The sequence below is a fragment of the Lampris incognitus genome, chromosome 1, assembly GCF_029633865.1.
Source record: "Lampris incognitus isolate fLamInc1 chromosome 1, fLamInc1.hap2, whole genome shotgun sequence".
Taxonomy (NCBI): domain Eukaryota; kingdom Metazoa; phylum Chordata; class Actinopteri; order Lampriformes; family Lampridae; genus Lampris; species Lampris incognitus.
In genome coordinates, this window is record NC_079211.1 from 78,311,332 (window position 1) to 78,333,046 (window position 21,715).

Genomic DNA, 21,715 nt, shown 5'->3' on the forward strand with positions numbered 1-21,715 from the left:
ACAGTGACCCCGACATTAGAACCATGTGATGCGTTTTCCTACGGTGACCCCAACATTAGAAACATGGGATGAGTTTTTCTACAGTGACCGAACCATTAGAAACATGTGGTGATCTTTTCTACAGCGACACCAACATTAGAAACGTGATGAGTTTTCCTTCAGCAACCCCAACATTAGAAATATGTAACAACTTTTCCTACAACGACCACCATATTAGAAACATATGAGGACTTTTCTACAGTGACCCCAACATTAGAAACATGTGAAGACTTTTCCTACAGCGACCCCAACATTAGAAACATGTGATGACTTTTCCTACAGTGACCCCAACATTAGAAACATGTGATGACTTTTCTACAGTGACCCCAACATTAGAAACATGTGATGACTTTTCCTACAGCGACCCCAACATTAGAAACGTGATGAATTTTCTACAGTGACCCCAAAATTAGTAACATGTGATAAGTTTTCCTACAGTGACCCCAACATTAGAAACGTGATGACTTTTCTTCAGTGACCCCAGCATTACTAAGATGTGATGACTTTCCCTACAGTGACCAAGACATTACAAACATGAAGAGTTTTCCTACAGTGACCCCAACATTAGAACTATGTGATGAGTTTTCCTACAGTGACCCCAACATTAGAAACATGTGATGACTTTTCCTACAGCGACCCCAACATTAGAAGGAGAACAGAACATGGTTTGTGTTCATATTTCCATGAATGCTGTACACCATTAGGGTACTAAGATTGTCTTAGGGTCAGGTGTGACCTCAAGATTTGTGTGGGTCATGTGACCCTATAAAAACGACTGGTGTCCAGTGATGAAATGCAGTCTTTCTGCACGGTGAAGAGGGAAAACCCAGATAGTCACACAGTTTGTGATGAATGTCAGCTTGTTTCTTCCTGCACAATAGATTTGGGACTTCAGTCGTTTTAATTTAGAGGTTTAATGAAGGCGGCTCATACATGACCCTTAAAAAAAGGCCAGTACACACAATGTGTGGACAACACAAAGGTTAATCATCTATCCATCCATCCATCCATTATCTATCCATCCACCCATCCATCCATTATCCATTGATCATCCATCCATTATCTATCCATCCATCCATTATCTATCCATCCAGCCTTTATCCATCGATCCATTATCCATCGCCCATCCATTATCCATCAATCATGCATCCATCCATCCATCCATTATCTGTCTATCCAGCCATCCATTATCTATCCATCCAGCCTTTATCCATCCATCCATCCATCCATCCATCCATCCATCCATTATCTATCTATCCAGCCATACATTATCTATCCATCCAGCCTTTATCCATCGATCCATTATCCATCGTCCATCCATTATCCATCCATCATGCATTCATCCATCCATCCATCCATCCATCCATTATCTATCTATCCAGCCATACATTATCTATCCATCCAGCCTTTATCCATTGATCCATTATCCATTGTCCATCCATTCATCTATCCATCCATTATCTATCCATCCATCCATTGTCCATCCACCCATCATCCATCCATCCGTTACCCATCCATCCATCCATTATCCAAACTGCTTATCCTGCTCTCAGGGTCACGGGGATGCTGGAGCCTATCCCAGCAGTCATTGGGCAGCAGGCAGGGAGACACCCTGGACAGGCCGCTAGGCCATCACACAGGGCCGAGACACACACACACACACACACACCCACACACACACACACACACACACACACACACACACACACACACACATACACACACACACACACACACACACAGTGTGACTGGCAGTAAGACAGTTTCATAACCTGTGTCCATAATGACTCCAATATGACCTCCAGGATTACATCCCAGGGCTCACGGACAAACCAGCCTAAAGCCTGAAACCCCTTTTTAACTTCAACACAACAGCACAACACACCATCATGACAGCAAAACACATTTTAAACACAAACTATGATGATCCATAACGTCATTAAATCTACACAGACATGTCTTTAAGATATACGATAGAGAGCACAACCTTGTTGTCATAACCTTGCCATGCAGAAAGTGGTGAAAGACGTAGAATTCCAGAAACCGGGTTCTTCACAGTCCACATGAGGCTCTGCAGCTGTCAATCAGCCACGTGCTCCCTCTCTGCACAGTGCTGTGCTCCATCCTGAGCTGGGCGGGGATGAAGACCACTAGACAGGCAGATGAATGAGGACACGGAGGGCTGGATGGATGGATGGATCCAGCCATGAAGGACAGAGTGTGTGTCATGTTCCTCATCATCTCTGAGTGGACGTGAATGACTGACTGAGTATGAACACACCGACACGAGTACAGGAGGTAAGACATGCGCAGAGAGTGATACAGGCACGCACACACACACACACACACACACACAGCCCAAGCACTGGATGACGGGGGGGGGGGGGCTCAGATGAGTTGCCATGGTGAGGACATCATCTCCTCTCTGTGTCTGTTGGCTTTGTCATGACGTTGTGATATGGACACTCCATGCAGTCTTCTTCCTCGTTCTCCTGCTGATCCTCCTCTTCCTCGTTGGTTCCGTTATCAACAGAGGTTATCCTCCTGGGCGGTTTGGGGACAGCGTAGTCATCAACTCTGGGGTCATACAGATACTCGTGACCTTTAGGGTCAACCGTTGTTCCCATCCTCCTCCAGGCGTTGCCCTTCACCTCCTCCGGGTGGTCGTACAGGAATGTGGGCGTGGCTGATTTCTGCCCCATGGCAGCACAGCCCTCAGGCTCATCATAGATGTGTTCTGCCACGCTACAGGCTTTTGAGGGAGCCTTGGCCACGCCCCTAAGGACAGCTCTGACCTGTGATTCGTCTATGCTATCATAGAGTGGGTCAGCACTAAACTGCGCCTTCCCAAATCCCGTGGCCTGATGGGAATTCATGATGTCTGCCATGATGTTCTTAGCGATGGTGTCGAAGGGGAGGGAGTATTCGGGTTCTCCCCGCTCTCTCACTCCTTTCTCTCTCTCTCCTGTCCGGTGCGGAGCTCGTCGGGGGGAGACCTGGGAGTAGGTCTGTTCGAGTTTCGGGTTGCTGGAGAGAAGCGGGCAGCTGGAGATCGGTTTGACTTGATTCTTACGAGGAACTGGAAGGCCGCGAGTGTCCAGAGTCAAACTTTTAACCCCCGTCAACACTTTGTCAACAGGAGGCTCCAACCCAGACTGCAGGAGGACACAGGAGGAGGTATGATGTTATAGCATATCATATCATATTACAGTATGTTGTTATATTATCATATTTTATTATATTATATTATATTACATCATAATGTACACTGCTCAAAAAATAAAGGGAACACATAAGCAATGCAACGTAGCTCCAAGTCAATCACACTTTTGAGATATCAACCTGTCCAGTTAGGAAGCAACACTGATTTGTGAATCAATTTCACCTGTTGGTAAATTGTCTAATTTCCACCAGGTGGAAATTAGACAATTTGCAAGACAACCCCTATAAAAGGAATGGATTTGCAGGTGGTGGCCACAGACCATTTGCCTGTCCTCATCTTTTCTGGCCGATCTTTGGTTAGTTTTTCATTTTGCTAGTGCCCTCACCACTAGAGGTGGCATGAGGCGGTATCTGCAACCTACAGAAGTTGCTCAGGTAGTGCAGCTCATCCAGGATGGCACATCAATGCGTGCTGTGGCAAGAAGATTTGATGTGTCTCCCAGCACAGTGTCCAGAGCATGGAGGAGGTACCAGGAGACAGGCCAGTACACCAGGAGGCGTGGAGGGGGCCGCAGGAGGACAACAACCCCGCAGCAGGACCGCTATCTGGTCCTTTGTGCAAGGAGGAACAGGAGGAGCATTGCTGGAGCCCTACAAAACGACCTTCAACAGGCCACTAATGTGCAGGTTTCTGCTCAAACAGTGAGAAACAGAATGCATGAGGATGGTATGAGGGCCCGACGTCCACAATTGGGGCCTGTGCTCACAGCCCAACACCGTGCAGCCCGATTGACCTTTGTCAGAGAACATCTTGGTTGGCAGATTCGCCATTGGCACCCTGTGCTCTTCACAGATGAGAGCAGGTTCACACTGAACACGTGTGACAGACGTGAGAGAGTCTGGAGATGCTGTGGAGAACGTTCTGCTGCCTGCAACATCCTCCAGCATGACCGGTTTGGCGGTGGGTCAGTGATGGTCTGGGGAGGCATATCCTTGGAGGGCCGCACAGACCTCTACGTGCTAGCCAGAGGTACCATGACTGCCATTAGGTACCGGGATGAGATCCTCAGACCCATTGTCAGACCATATGCTGGTGCAGTGGGCCCTGGGTTCCTGCTCATGCATGACAATGCTCGTCCTCATGTGGCCAGAGTGTGTCAGCAGTTCCTGTATGTCGAGGGCATTGATGCTATGGACTGGCCTGCACGTTCCCCAGACCTGAATCCAATCGAGCACCTCTGGGACATCATGTCTCGTACCATCCACCAACGCGATGTCGCACCACAGACTGTCCAGGAGTTGACCGATGCCCTGATCCAGGTCTGGGAGGAGATCCCTCAGGAGACCATCCTTCGTCTCATCAGGAGCATGCCCAGACGTTGTAGGGAGTGCATACAGGCACGTGGAGGCCACACACACTACTGAGCCTCATTTTGAATCGTCTTGAAGAATTTCCACAGAAGTTGGATCAGCCTATGTTCTCATTTTCCACTTTGATTTTGAGTATGATTCTGAATCCAGACCTTAATGGGCTAATGATTTTGATTTCCATTGATCATTCTTAGGTTATTTTGCTCTAAACACATTCCTCTGTCTAATAAATAAAGATTTTCAGCTGAAATATTTCATTCATCGAGGTCTATATTGTGTTTTTAGGTGTTCCCTTTATTTTTTTGAGCAGTGTATTATATTATATTACACCATAATATATTATATAATACTATATAACATCATAATGTATTATATTATATTAAATCATAACATATTATATTATATTACACCATAATATATTATATTATATTACATCATAATATATTATATATTATATTACACCATAATATATAATATTATATTACATCATAATGATTATATTATATTATATTACAACATATTATATTATATTATTTTACATTGTGGCAGGAATGAGGAAAAACACATGAGACCAAGGCGAGATTGATATTTATTCCTCAACTCCAAAAACCAACTGCAGCAGGAACAACCCTGCCCCGGCGAGCCCGGGAACGTAAACCACGCCCCCAGCTCACAGTCCTGCTGGGTGAGAGGCATAGCCCCTAGTGTCCGCCACACAGCCCCCCCCCCCCCCCCGAACACCCAGAAGGGACTCCTGGAAAGAAACTTAGTGTCTCACTGGAGGCTTAAGCAGCCTGCCATAACGGCTGCGCCGTCCCTCAGCCGAAACAGTAGGTGAAACACAGTCCAAAGCCGGCTGAGAAGCAGAACGCTGAACCCGTGAAGACACTGCCGGGGTCCTGGAAGGAGGACGACCCCGACGGGGAATCTGGGCCGGAAACACAACTTCGCCTGCCACCCTGTGCGCCGGTTTAAGCCTATCAAGCGTGACACGCTCCCTACGCCCACCCATATCTAGCACAAAACCCTTAGGACCCGTCTCAAGAACCCGAAATGGACCATCGTATGGGGGTTGGAGGGGTGAGCGGTGAGCATCATGCCGTACAAAAACACAACGAGCCGACATGAGCTCCGCAGGCACGAACGACCGCGGAAAACAGTGGTGAACGTGGCTGTCGGACAAAAAAGGATAAACGGCCGGACGAGGTCAAGGAGCGGAACTCCCAGGCAAAAATTCCCCAGGGACGCGGAGTGGCTGACCGAGCACCAGCTCAGCGGGTGACGCGTCGAGGTCCTCCTTAGGAGCCGAACGCAACCCGAGCATAACCCAAGTTAAACGGTCCACCCAGTTACCATCCGAGAGCGCAGCGCACAGCGCTGCCTTGAGCGACCGGTGAAAACGTTCACACAACCCGTTAGCCTGAGGGTGATACGCGGTAGTGCGGTGTACCTGCACACCCAAGGATCGCGCAAGTGCCGACCAGAGCTCTGACACGAACTGGGGGCCCCTGTCTGAGGTGATATCTGACGGAGTGCCGAAACGGGCGACCCAGGAGGAAAGAAACGCGCGTGCAACATCCGAGGATGTTGTGGAGGATAGAGGGACAGCCTCTGGCCACCTGGTGGTCCGATCTACCATTGTGAGCAGGTGCGTAAAACCCCGTGAAGAAGGTAGAGGGCCCACCAGGTCCACATGCACGTGGTCGAAACGTCTGGCCGGGATCGGAAACGGCTCGAGGGGCGATTTAGTGTGCTGGTGGACCTTAGCGCGCTGGCACGCTACACATGCAGCTGCCCACCCCTTGACGTCCTTGCGGAGGCCAGGCCAGACGAACTTGGAACCGACCAACTTCACCGATGCCCGAACTCCAGGGTGCGAGAGAGAGTGAATCGAATTGAAAACTCGACGGCGCCAGGCCACTGGAACAACGGGGCGGGGACGGCCGGTGGAGACATCGCAGAGGAGGGCAGGACTGCCTTCCTGCATCACAGCGTCCTCTAGCTTGAGACGGGTACGCGTTGACCTAAGGGCAAGGACGTCCGGGTCACTGGGCTGGTCGGCAGCCATAGCGGAGAAATCCACACCGAGGTGCACAGGACACACAAGCACACGCGACAGACAATCAGCAACAGGGTTAGACTTCCCGGCCACATGCTGAATGTCCGTTGTGAACTCGGAGATCGCCGCTAGGTGGCGCTGTTGACGAGCAGACCACGGCTCAGTCACCTTGGACATGGCAAAAGTCAGCGGCTTATGATCCACATAAGCCGTGAATGGGCGACCCTCCAGCAGGAAGCGGAAATGCCGGGTTGCAAGGTGCAGTGCCAGCAACTCCCGGTCAAAAACGCTGTACTTGCGCTCGCTATCTCGCAGTTGGCTGCCACGCATTCGCCACACGCTGTTCAACCACAGCCCCCACGGCTATGTCAGACGCATCGGTTGTTAAAGCTATGGACGCCGTGGGTGTGGGATGGGCGAGGAGGGCAGCGTTAGCCAGGGCGCACTTAGCTCCGTCAAAGGCCTGGACCTGTTCGGGAGTCCAGTCGACAGGGTCGTTAGCCTTCTTAAGCCGCAGGGCTTCGTAAAGTGGCTGAAGGAGGTGGGCAGCGCGAGGGAGGAAACGGTTATAGAAATTCACCATTCCCAAGAATTCCTGCAATGCCTTAACAGAGACCGGGCGGGGAAATTCCGCCACCGCTTGCACCTTAGAAGGCAACGGGACCGCGCCTTGCGGCGAAATGCGGTGACCCAAGAAGTCAATCACCGGCAGTCCAAACTGACACTTGGCCGGGTTGACTATCAGGCCGTGTTCGTCCAGACGACGGAAAACCTGTTTCAGGTGCGCCAGGTGCTCGTCAGCTGACGGACTGGCCACTAATATGTCGTCGAGATAAACGAACACGAAATCAAGGTCACGCAACACCGAGTCCATCAGCCTCTGAAAGGTTTGCGCTGCCCCCTTCAAGCCAAAAGGCATGCGCATGAATTCGAAAAGCCCAAACGGGGTGATCACTGCGGTCTTGGGCACGTCCTCTGCGCGCACGGGAACCTGATGATAGCCGCGCACCAGGTCCACCTTAGAGAAAATAGTGGTACCTGCCATGCGTATGGAAAAGTCCTGTATGTGTGGGATGGGATAGCGGTCATTGGCGGTGACGTTGTTCAGGCGGCGAAAATCGCCGCAAGGCCGCCACGACCCATCCGCCTTGGGCACCATGTGAAGCGGCGAGGCCCTCGGGCTGTTGGAACGCCTCACTATACCCAGACGCTCCATGATGGCGAACTCCTCCTTAGCTGTAGCGAATTTTACCGCGTCGAGGCGCCGCGCGCGCGCAAAAACTTGCGGTCCCAGAGTGGGAATGAAATGTTCTACCCCGTGTTTAGTAACCGCGGTGGAAAAGGCAGGCGTAGTCACCTATGGGAAATCCGCCAGCAAGCGCTGAAAAACATCCCCTAATGCTAAAAAGGTAGCGTGTGTTAACGGCCCGGCTCCTCTTGTCTCGCACGGAACAGTGGCGAAAGACACAGCATCAATTAAACGGCGGTTTAAAACATCAACCAGCAGACCATTAGCACACAGAAAATCCGCGCCGATAATAGGAACAGTAATGGCGGCCACTACAAAGTCCCACTCAAAATGGCGCCCGTGGAAGCAAACAGTCACCAACCTTGTGCCAAACGTCGCAATGGACGAACCGTTAGCTGCACTTAACTGTGGGCCGCCGCCTTCGGCCGACCTGTCTGTCTTAGCAGGAGGGAGTAGGCTCTTTTGCGAGCCTGAGTCCACCAGAAACCGTCTTCCTGACATCGTGTCCTTAATGAAGAACAGCTCACTACGTCCGCCAGCGCCCACAGCTGCTACTGAGCGCTGGCCCTGGAGTTGCCCGCCGTCTCAAACGTGCACGGAGGGACGCAGCGCCTCGCCTTGCCGCCGAACCGCTGGTGGAAGAAACAGAGGCCTCTCCCGCGCCGTCTCCTGGCAGTCACTCCAGCCACCACTGCCGGGTCCGCGTCCTCCGACGTCGGCTGCAGAGGCTCCGATGCCACACTCTGCACAGAGAACCGTCTGGTAGCCAGCAGGACCCGATCGGCCTCCTCAGCCAAACCTCGGCAGTCACCAGCGGAGTTAGCCAAAGCCGCGCGCACAGGAGACTGGAGCTGGCGCAGGAAAACGTGCGGGAAAAGGAACCCACCTTCGTCTGAGCCTAGCAGCGACAGCATATTGTCCATGAGATCCACAGCCGTCCCGTCGCCCAAACCGGATAGGGAAAGGATTCTATCTGCCCTCTCTGCGGTAGATAGGCTGTACCTCCGGAGCAGAAGATGTTTGAGGGCGACGTATTTATCGTGTTGCGGAGGGGCGCGCAACAGCTGCATGGCCCGGCGTGTGGACTGCTGATCCAGCGCAGCGACGACCAGATAGTATCTGGAGTCGTCCGCGGAGATTCCACGCAGGTGGAACAGCGCCTCGACATGCTGGAACCACGAGGCCGGGTCGCTCTGCCAGAACTCTGGGAGCTTCACAGCCGCGGCGAGAACGGCCGGCTGTGAGAGTCGGGGCGGCGTGGCCGAAGTGGATTCACACACATCTTCTGCTCCAAACATGTTCAATTCGGGGTCACCAATGTGGCAGGAATGAGGAAAAACACAGGAGACCAAGGCGAGATTGATGTTTATTCCTCAACTCCAAAAACCAACTGCAGCAGGAACAACCCTGCCCCGGCGAGCCCGGGAACGTAAACCACGCCCCCAGCTCACAGTCCTGCTGGGTGAGAGGCATAGCCCCTAGTGTCCGCCACAACATCATAATATATTATATTATATTATATTATATTACAACATAATATATAATATTATATTACATCATAATATATTATAAATTATATTATATTACATCATAATATATTACATTGTATTGCAACATAATATATAATATTATATTACATCATAATATATTATATTATATGACATCATAATATATTATATTATATGACATCATATTATATTATTTTACATTATAATATATTATATTATATTATGGTAATACTGAACTGTTGTTAACTCGGTGTTGTTTACCTGCTGAGGAGTTGAGGAGGTGTCGCCCTCTCTGGTCTGGAGAAGCTGGAGAACCGGAGTATCGTTCACTACGCTGTACACGCTGTCCTCCGTCTGAGAGACAGAAAGATGAAATTCAAATTCACCTCTTTAAGAGAAGTGTTCAACTTTTTACAGTTTTGTATACTTTTAAAAATGTATAATTTTTGTGTTTATTTTCTTGGTTTGTGGGTCACGTGCTTGCTCAAAAATCTACCCAACTTCTTTCAGTGTGCAAAGTCCCAAAGAGTTACACATATCAGACAAAGCACCGGAACCCGCTCCTGACAATATAAATCACTCTTTCACAGTTCCTTCCATCCATCCATCCATCCATCCATCCATCCATCCATCCATCCATCCATCCATCCATCATCCATCTATCCATCATCCATCCATCCATCCATCCATCCATCCATCTATCCATCCATCCATTCGTCATCCATCTACTCATCATCCATCTATCCATCCATCCATCCATCCATCCATTTTCCGAACTGCTTATCCTGCTCTCAGCGTCGTGGGGATGCTGGAGCCTATCCCAGCAGTCACTGAGCGGCAGGCAGGGAGACACCCTGGACAGGCCGCCAGGCCATCAAAGGGCCGACACACACACACACACACACACACACACACACACACACACACACACACACACACACACACACACACACACACACACACACCTAGAAACAATGTAGTACGGTGTATTCACCTGACCTACATGTCTTTGACTCACCTGACCTACATTGATTCACCTGACCTACATGCCTTTGACTCGCCTGATCTACATGTCTTTGATTCACCTGACCTATATGTCTTTGATTCAATTGACCTAAGTGTCTTTGATTCACCTGACCTATATGTCTTTGATTCACCTGACCTACATGTCTTTGATTCAGCTGACCTACATGTCTTTGATTCAGCTGACCTACATGTCTTTGATTCACCTGACCTACATGTCTTTGATTCACCTGACCTACATGTATTTGATTCAGCTGACCTACATGTCTTTCATTCACCTGACCTACATGTCTTTGATTCAGCTGATCTACCTGTCTTTGATTCACCTGACCTACATGTCGTTGATTCACCTGACCTACAAGACTTTGATTCACCTGACCTACATGTCTTTGATTTACCTGACCTACATGTCTTTGATTCACCTGACTTACATGTCTTTGATTTACCTGTCCTACGTGTCTTTGACTCACCTGACCTACATGTCTTTGATTCACCTGACCTACATGTCTTTGACTCACCTGACCTACATGTCTTTGATTCACTTGACCTACATGTCTTTGATTCACCTGACCTACATGTCTTTGATTCACCTGACCTACATGTCTTTTATTCACCAGACCTACATGTCTTTGATTCACCTGACCTACATGTCTTTTATTCACCAGACCTACATGTCTTTGATTCACCTGACCTACATGTCTTTGATTCAGCTGACCTTCCTGTCTTTGATTCACCTGACCTGCATGTCTTTGATTCAGCTCACCTACATGTCTTTGATTCAGCTGAACTACATGTCGGTGATTCACCAGACCTATATGTCTTTGATTCACCTGACTTACATGTCTTTGATTCACCTGACCTACATGTCTTTGATTCACTTGACCTACATGTCTTTGATTCAGCTAACATACATGTCTTTGATTCACCTGACCAACATGACTTTGATTCACCTGACCTACAAGGCTTTGATTCACCTGACCTACATATCTTTGATTACCTGACCTACATGTCTTTGATTCACCTGACTTACATGTCTGTGATTTACCTGTCCTACATGTCTTTAACTCACCTGACCTACATGTCTTTGATTCACCTGACCTACATGTCTTTGACTTACCTGACCTACATGTTGTTGATTCAGCTGACCTACATGTCTTTGATTCACCTGACCTACATGTCTTTGATTCAGCTGATCTACCTGTCTTTGATTCACCTGAGCTACGCGTCGTTGATTCACCTGTCCTACATGTCTTTGACTCACCTGACCTACATGTCTTTGATTCACCTGACCTACATGTCTTTTACTCACCTGACCTACATGTCTTTGATTCACTTGACCTACATGTCTTTGATTCACCTGACCAACATGTCTTTGATTCACCTGACCTACATGTCTTTTATTCACCAGACCTACATGTCTTTGATTCACCTGACCTACATGTCTTTGATTCAGCTGACCTTCCTGTCTTTGATTCACCTGACCTGCATGTCTTTGATTCAGCTCACCTACATGTCTTTGATTCAGCTGAACTACATGTCGGTGATTCACCAGACCTACATGTCTTTGATTCACCTGACTTACATGTCTTTGATTCACCTGACCTACATGTCTTTGATTCACTTGACCTACATGTCTTTGATTCAGCTAACATACATGTCTTTGATTCACCTGACCAACATGACTTTGATTCACCTGACCTACAAGGCTTTGATTCACCTGACCTACATATCTTTGATTCACCTGACCTACATGTCTTTGATTCACCTGACTTACATGTCTGTGATTTACCTGTCCTACATGTCTTTAACTCACCTGACCTACATGTCTTTGATTCACCTGACCTACATGTCTTTGACTTACCTGACCTACATGTCGTTGATTCAGCTGACCTACATGTCTTTGATTCACCTGACCTACATGTCTTTGATTCAGCTGATCTACATGTCTTTGATTCACCTGAGCTACGCGTCGTTGATTCACCTGACCTACATGTCGTTGATTCACCTGACCTACATGTCTTTGATTCACCTGACCTACATGTCTTTGATTCACCTGACCTACATGTCATTGATTCACCTGACCTACATGTCGTTGATTCACCTGACCTACATGTCTTTGATTCACCTGACCTATATGTCTTTGATTCACCTGACCTACATGTCGTTGATTGACCTGACCTACATGTCTTTGATTGACCTGACCTACATGTATTTGACTGACCTGACCTACATGTCTTTGATTCACCTGACTTACATGTCTTTGATTCAGCTGACCTACATGTCTTACATTCACCTGACCTACATGTCTTTGATTGACCTGACCTACATATCTTTGATTCACCTGACCTACATGTATTTGATTCAGCTGACCTACATGTCTTTCATTCACCTGACCTACATGTCTTTGATTCAGCTAATCTACCTGTCTTTGATTCACCTGACCTATATGTCTTTGATTCACCTGACCTACATGTCTTTGATTGAGCTGACCTACATGTCTTTGATTGACCTGACCTACATGTCTTTGATTCACTTGACCTACATGTCGTTGATTCACCTGACCTACATGTCTTTGATTGACCTGACCTACATGTCTTTGATTCACTTGTCCTACCTGTATTTGATTCACCTGACCTACATGTCGTTGATTCACCTGACCTACATGTCTTTGATTCACCTGACCTATATGTCTTTGATTCACCTGACCTACATGTCTTTGATTGAGCTGACCTACATGTCTTTGATTGACCTGACCTACATGTCTTTGATTCACCTGACTTACATGTATTTGATTCAGCTGACCTATATGTCTTTGATTCACCTGACTTACATGTCTTTGATTCACCTGACCTACATGTCTTTCATTCACCTGACCTACATGTCTTTGATTGACCTTACCTACATATCTTTGATTGACCTGACCTAAATGTCTTTGACTGACCTGACCTACATGTCTTTGATTCACCTGACCTACATATCTTTGACTCACCTGACCTACATGTCTTTGATTCACCTGACTTACATGTCTTTGATTCACCTGACTTACATGTCTTTGATTCAGCTGACCTACATGTCTTTCATTCACCTGACCTACATGTCTTTGATTCAGCTGATCTACCTGTCTTTGATTCACCTGACCTACATGTCGTTGATTCACCTGACCTACATGTCTTTGACTCACCTGACCTACATGTCTTTGACTCACCTGAACTACATGTCTTTGATTCACCTGACCTACATGTCTTTGATTGACCTGACCTACATGTCTTTGACTGACCTGACCTACATGTCTTTGATTCACCTGACCTACATATCTTTGACTCACCTGACCTACATGTCTTTGATTCACCTGACCTATATGTCTTTGATTCAATTGACCTAAGTGTTGTTGATTCACCTGACCTACATGTCTTTGATTCACCTGACCTATATGTCTTTGATTCACCTGACCTACATGTCTTTGATTGAGCTGACCTACATGTCTTTGATTGACCTGACCTACATGTCTTTGATTCACCTGACTTACATGTATTTGATTCAGCTGACCTATATGTCGTTGATTCACCTGACCTACATGTCTTTGACTCACCTGACCTACATGTCTTTGACTCACCTGAACTACATGTCTTTGATTCACCTGACCTACATGTCTTTGATTGACCTGACCTACATGTCTTTGACTGACCTGACCTACATGCCTTTGATTCACCTGACCTACATATCTTTGACTCACCTGACCTACATGTCTTTGATTCACCTGACCTACATGTCTTTGATTCACTTGACCTACATGTCTTTGATTCAGCTAACATACATGTCTTTGATTCACCTGACCAACATGACTTTGATTCACCTGACCTACAAGGCTTTGATTCACCTGACCTACATATCTTTGATTCACCTGACCTACATGTCTTTGATTCACCTGACTTACATGTCTGTGATTTACCTGTCCTACATGTCTTTAACTCACCTGACCTACATGTCTTTGATTCACCTGACCTACATGTCTTTGACTTACCTGACCTACATGTCGTTGATTCAGCTGACCTACATGTCTTTGATTCACCTGACCTACATGTCTTTGATTCAGCTGATCTACATGTCTTTGATTCACCTGAGCTACGCGTCGTTGATTCACCTGACCTACATGTCGTTGATTCACCTGACCTACATGTCTTTGATTCACCTGACCTACATGTCTTTGATTCACCTGACCTACATGTCGTTGATTCACCTGACCTACATGTCGTTGATTCACCTGACCTACATGTCTTTGATTCACCTGACCTATATGTCTTTGATTCACCTGACCTACATGTCGTTGATTGACCTGACCTACATGTCTTTGATTGACCTGACCTACATGTATTTGACTGACCTGACCTACATGTCTTTGATTCACCTGACTTACATGTCTTTGATTCAGCTGACCTACATGTCTTACATTCACCTGACCTACATGTCTTTGATTGACCTGACCTACATATCTTTGATTCACCTGACCTACATGTATTTGATTCAGCTGACCTACATGTCTTTCATTCACCTGACCTACATGTCTTTGATTCAGCTAATCTACCTGTCTTTGATTCACCTGACCTATATGTCTTTGATTCACCTGACCTACATGTCTTTGATTGAGCTGACCTACATGTCTTTGATTGACCTGACCTACATGTCTTTGATTCACTTGACCTACATGTCGTTGATTCACCTGACCTACATGTCTTTGATTGACCTGACCTACATGTCTTTGATTCACTTGTCCTACCTGTATTTGATTCACCTGACCTACATGTCGTTGATTCACCTGACCTACATGTCTTTGATTCACCTGACCTATATGTCTTTGATTCACCTGACCTACATGTCTTTGATTGAGCTGACCTACATGTCTTTGATTGACCTGACCTACATGTCTTTGACTCACCTGACATACATGTATTTGATTCAGCTGACCTACTTGTCTTTCATTCACCTGACCTACATGTATTTGATTCAGCTGACCTACATGTCTTTCATTCAGCTGACCTACATGTCTTTGATTCAGCTGATCTACCTGTCTTAGATTCACCTGAGCTACGCGTCGTTGATTCACCTGACCTACATGTCGTTGATTCACCTGACCTACATGTCTTTGATTCACCTGACCTACATGTCTTTGATTCACCTGACCTACATGTCGTTGATTCACCTGACCTACATGTCTTTGATTCACCTGACCTATATGTATTTGATTCACCTGACCTACATGTCTTTGATTCACTTGTCCTACCTGTCTTTGATTCACCTGACCTACATGTCTTTGATTCACCTGACCTACATGTCTTTGATTCACCTGACCTACATGTCTTTGATTCACCTGACCTACATGTCGTTGATTCACCTGACCTACATGTCTTTGATTCACCTGACCTATATGTCTTTGATTCACCTGACCTACATGTCTTTGATTGAGCTGACCTACATGTCTTTGATTGACCTGACCTACATGTCTTTGATTCACCTGACTTACATGTATTTGATTCAGCTGACCTATATGTCGTTGATTCACCTGACCTACATGTCTTTGACTCACCTGACCTACATGTCTTTGACTCACCTGAACTACATGTCTTTGATTCACCTGACCTACATGTCTTTGATTGACCTGACCTACATGTCTTTGACTGACCTGACCTACATGCCTTTGATTCACCTGACCTACATATCTTTGACTCACCTGACCTACATGTCTTTGATTCACCTGACTTACATGTCTTTGATTCACCTGACTTACATGTCTTTGATTCAGCTGACCTACATGTCTTTCATTCACCTGACCTACATGTCTTTGATTCAGCTGATCTACCTGTCTTTGATTCACCTGACCTACATGTCGTTGATTCACCTGACCTACATGTCTTTGACTCACCTGACCTACATGTCTTTGACTCACCTGAACTACATGTCTTTGATTCACCTGACCTACATGTCTTTGATTCACCTGACCTATATGTCTTTGATTCAATTGACCTAAGTGTCTTTGATTCACCTGACCTATATGTCTTTGATTCACCTGACCTACATGTCTTTGATTCAGCTGACCTACATGTCTTTGATTCACCTGACCTACATGTCTTTGATTCACTTGACCTATATGTCTTTGATTCACCTGACGTTCATGTCTTTGATTCACCTGACCTACATGTCTTTGATTGACCTGACCTACATGTCTTTCATTCACCTGACCTACATGTCTTTGATTCACCTGACCTATATGTGTTTTATTCACCTGACCGACATGTCTTTCATTCAGCTGACCTACATGTCTTTCATTCAGCTGATCTACCTGTCTTTGATTCACCTGACCTACATGTCGTTGATTCACCTGACCTACATGTCTTTGACTCACCTGACCTACATGTCTTTGACTCACCTGACCTACATGTCTTTGACTGACCTGATCTCCATGTCTTTGATTCACATGACCTACATGTCTTTGATTGACCTGACCTACATGTCTTTGACTCACCTGACCTACATGTCTTTGATTCACCTGACCTACATGTATTTGATTCACCTGACCTACATGACTTTGATTCACCTGACCTACAAGGCTTTGATTCACCTGACCTACATGTCTTTCATTCACCTGACCTACATTTCTTTGATTCACCTGACCTACATGTATTTGATTCAGCTGACCTACTTGTCTTTCATTCACCTGACCTACATGTATTTGATTCAGCTGACCTACATGTCTTTCATTCAGCTGACCTACATGTCTTTGATTCAGCTGATCTACCTGTCTTAGATTCACCTGAGCTACGCGTCGTTGATTCACCTGACCTACATGTCGTTGATTCACCTGACCTACATGTCTTTGATTCACCTGACCTACATGTCTTTGATTCACCTGACCTACATGTCGTTGATTCACCTGACCTACATGTCTTTGATTCACCTGACCTATATGTCTTTGATTCACCTGACCTACATGTCTTTGATTCACTTGTCCTACCTGTCTTTGATTCACCTGACCTACATGTCTTTGATTCACCTGACCTATATGTCTTTGATTCACCTGACCTACATGTCTTTGATTCACCTGACCTACATGTCGTTGATTCACCTGACCTACATGTCTTTGATTGACCTGACCTACATGTCTTTGATTCACCTGACCTACATGAGTTTGATTCACCTGACCTACATATGTTTGACTCACCTGACCTACATGTCTTTGATTCACCTGACTTACATGTCTTTGATTCACCTGACCTACCTGTCTTTGATTGACCTGACCTACATTTCTTTGATTGACCTGACCTACATATCTTTGACTGACCTGACCTACATGTCTTTGATTCACCTGACCTACATATCTTTGATTCACCTGACTTACATGTCTTTGATTCACCTGACCTACATGTATTTGATTCACCTGACCTACATGTATTTGATTCACCTGACCTACATATCTTTGACTGACCTGACCTACATGTCTTTGACTCACCTGACATACATGTCTTTGATTCACCTGACTTACATGTCTTTGATTCAGCTGACCTACATGTCTTTCATTCAGCTGACCTACATGTCTTTGATTCAGCTGATCTACCTGTCTGTGATTCACCTGACCTACATGTCGTTGATTCACCTGACCTACATGTCTTTGACTCCCCTGACCCACATGTCTTTGACTCACCTGACCTACATGTCTTTGACTGACCTGACCTACATGTCTTTGATTCACCTGACCCACATGTCGTTGATTCACCTGACCTACATGTCTTTGATTCACCTGACTTACATGTCTTTGACTCACCTGATCTCCATGTCTTTGATTCACCTGACCTTCATGTCTTTGATTGACCTGACCTACATGTCTTTGACTCACCTGACCTACATGTCTTTGATTCACCTGACCTACATGTATTTGATTCACCTGACCTACATGACTTTGATTCACCTGACCTACAAGGCTTTGATTCACCTGACCTACATGTCTTTCATTCACCTGACCTACATTTCTTTGATTCACCTGACCTACATGTATTTGATTCACCTGACCTACATGACTTTGATTTACCTGACCTACATGTCTTTGATTCATCTGACTTACATGTCTTTGATTTACCTGTCCTACATGTCTTTGACTCACCTGACCTACATGTCTTTGATTCACCTGACCTACATGTCTTTGACTCACCTGACCTACATGTCTTTCATTCACCTGATCTACATGTCTTTGATTCACCTGACCTACATATCTTTGATTGGCCTGACCTACATGTCTTTGATTCACCTGACCTACATGTCGTTGATTCAGCTGACCTACATGTCTTTGTTTCACCTGAACTACATGTCTTTGATTCACCTGACCTACATGTCTTTGATTGACCTGACCTACATGTCTTTGACTGACCTGACCTACATGTCTTTGATTCACCTGACCTACATATCTTTGACTCACCTGACCTACATGTCTTTGATTCACCTGACCTATATGTCTTTGATTCAATTGACCTAAGTGTCGTTGATTCACCTGACCTACATGTCTTTGATTCACCTGACCTATATGTCTTTGATTCACCTGACCTACATGTCTTTGATTGAGCTGACCTGGATGTCTTTGATTGACCTGACCTACATGTCTTTGATTCACCTGACTTACATGTATTTGATTCAGCTGACCTATATGTCGTTGATTCACCTGACCTACATGTCTTTGACTCACCTGACCTACATGTCTTTGACTCACCTGAACTACATGTCTTTGATTCACCTGACCTACATGTCTTTGATTCACCTGACCTACATGTCTTTGACTGACCTGACCTACAAGCCTTTGATTCACCTGACCTACATGTCTTTCATTCACCTGACCTACATTTCTTTGATTCACCTGACCTACATGTATTTGATTCAGCTGACCTACTTGTCTTTCATTCACCTGACCTACATGTATTTGATTCAGCTGACCTACATGTCTTTCATTCAGCTGACCTACATGTCTTTGATTCAGCTGATCTACCTGTCTTAGATTCACCTGAGCTACGCGTCGTTGATTCACCTGACCTACATGTCGTTGATTCACCTGACCTACATGTCTTTGATTCACCTGACCTACATGTCTTTGATTCACCTGACCTACATGTCGTTGATTCACCTGACCTACATGTCTTTGATTCACCTGACCTATATGTCTTTGATTCACCTGACCTACATGTCTTTGATTCACTTGTCCTACCTGTCTTTGATTCACCTGACCTACATGTCTTTGATTCACCTGACCTATATGTCTTTGATTCACCTGACCTACATGTCTTTGATTCACCTGACCTACATGTCGTTGATTCACCTGACCTACATGTCTTTGATTCACCTGACCTATATGTCTTTGATTCACCTGACCTACATGTCTTTGATTGAGCTGACCTACATGTCTTTGATTGACCTGACCTACATGTCTTTGATTCACCTGACTTACATGTATTTGATTCAGCTGACCTATATGTCGTTGATTCACCTGACCTACATGTCTTTGACTCACCTGACCTACATGTCTTTGACTCACCTGAACTACATGTCTTTGATTCACCTGACCTACATGTCTTTGATTGACCTGACCTACATGTCTTTGACTGACCTGACCTACATGCCTTTGATTCACCTGACCTACATATCTTTGACTCACCTGACCTACATGTCTTTGATTCACCTGACTTACATGTCTTTGATTCACCTGACTTACATGTCTTTGATTCAGCTGACCTACATGTCTTTCATTCACCTGACCTACATGTCTTTGATTCAGCTGATCTACCTGTCTTTGATTCACCTGACCTACATGTCGTTGATTCACCTGACCTACATGTCTTTGACTCACCTGACCTACATGTCTTTGACTCACCTGAACTACATGTCTTTGATTCACCTGACCTACATGTCTTTGATTCACCTGACCTATATGTCTTTGATTCAATTGACCTAAGTGTCTTTGATTCACCTGACCTATATGTCTTTGATTCACCTGACCTACATGTCTTTGATTCAGCTGACCTACATGTCTTTGATTCACCTGACCTACATGTCTTTGATTCACCTGACCTACATGTCTTTGATTCACTTGACCTATATGTCTTTGATTCACCTGACGTACATGTCTTTGATTCACCTGACCTACATGTCTTTGATTGACCTGACCTACATGTCTTTCATTCACCTGACCTACATGTCTTTGATTCACCTGACCTATATGTGTTTTATTCACCTGACCGACATGTCTTTCATTCAGCTGACCTACATGTCTTTGATTCAGCTGATCTACCTGTCTTTGATTCACCTGACCTACATGTCGTTGATTCACCTGACCTACATGTCTTTGACTCACCTGACCTACATGTCTTTGACTCACCTGACCTACATGTCTTTGACTGACCTGACCTACATGTCTTTGATTCAGCTGACCTACATGTCTTTGATTGACCTGACCTACATGTCTTTGACTCACCTGACCTACATGTCTTTGATTCACCTGACCTACATGTATTTGATTCACCTGACCTACATGACTTTGATTCACCTGACCTACAAGGCTTTGATTCACCTGACCTACATGTCTTTCATTCACCTGACCTACATTTCTTTGATTCACCTGACCTACATGTATTTGATTCAGCTGACCTACTTGTCTTTCATTCACCTGACCTACATGTATTTGATTCAGCTGACCTACATGTCTTTCATTCAGCTGACCTACATGTCTTTGATTCAGCTGATCTACCTGTCTTAGATTCACCTGAGCTACGCGTCGTTGATTCACCTGACCTACATGTCGTTGATTCACCTGACCTACATGTCTTTGATTCACCTGACCTACATGTCTTTGATTCACCTGACCTACATGTCGTTGATTCACCTGACCTACATGTCTTTGATTCACCTGACCTATATGTCTTTGATTCACCTGACCTACATGTCTTTGATTCACTTGTCCTACCTGTCTTTGATTCACCTGACCTACATGTCTTTGATTCACCTGACCTATATGTCTTTGATTCACCTGACCTACATGTCTTTGATTCACCTGACCTACATGTCGTTGATTCACCTGACCTACATGTCTTTGATTGACCTGACCTACATGTCTTTGATTCACCTGACCTACATGTCTTTGATTCACCTGACCTACATATGTTTGACTCACCTGACCTACATGTCTTTGATTCACCTGACTTACATGTCTTTGATTCACCTGACCTACATGTCTTTGATTCACCTGACCTACATGTCTTTGATTCACCTGACCTACAT

The 21,715-nt window shown here is 45.7% G+C and overlaps 1 protein-coding gene across 1 annotated transcript in view; it reads right to left on the bottom strand.

Annotated features, from left to right (window-relative positions):
* Positions 1-1,960: 1,960 nt before the first annotated feature.
* The window catches only part of dok2 (docking protein 2), a 360,823-nt gene continuing 341,068 nt past the window's right edge, over positions 1,961-21,715 (bottom strand). Inside the window, exons 7-8 of the mRNA XM_056291250.1 lie at positions 9,650-9,742; positions 1,961-3,194 (exon numbers count right to left, since the gene is read on the bottom strand). Coding sequence (XP_056147225.1) covers positions 2,454-3,194; positions 9,650-9,742 — 834 coding nt within the window. The 3' untranslated portion in view covers positions 1,961-2,453. The remainder of the gene's footprint in view (positions 3,195-9,649; positions 9,743-21,715) is intronic.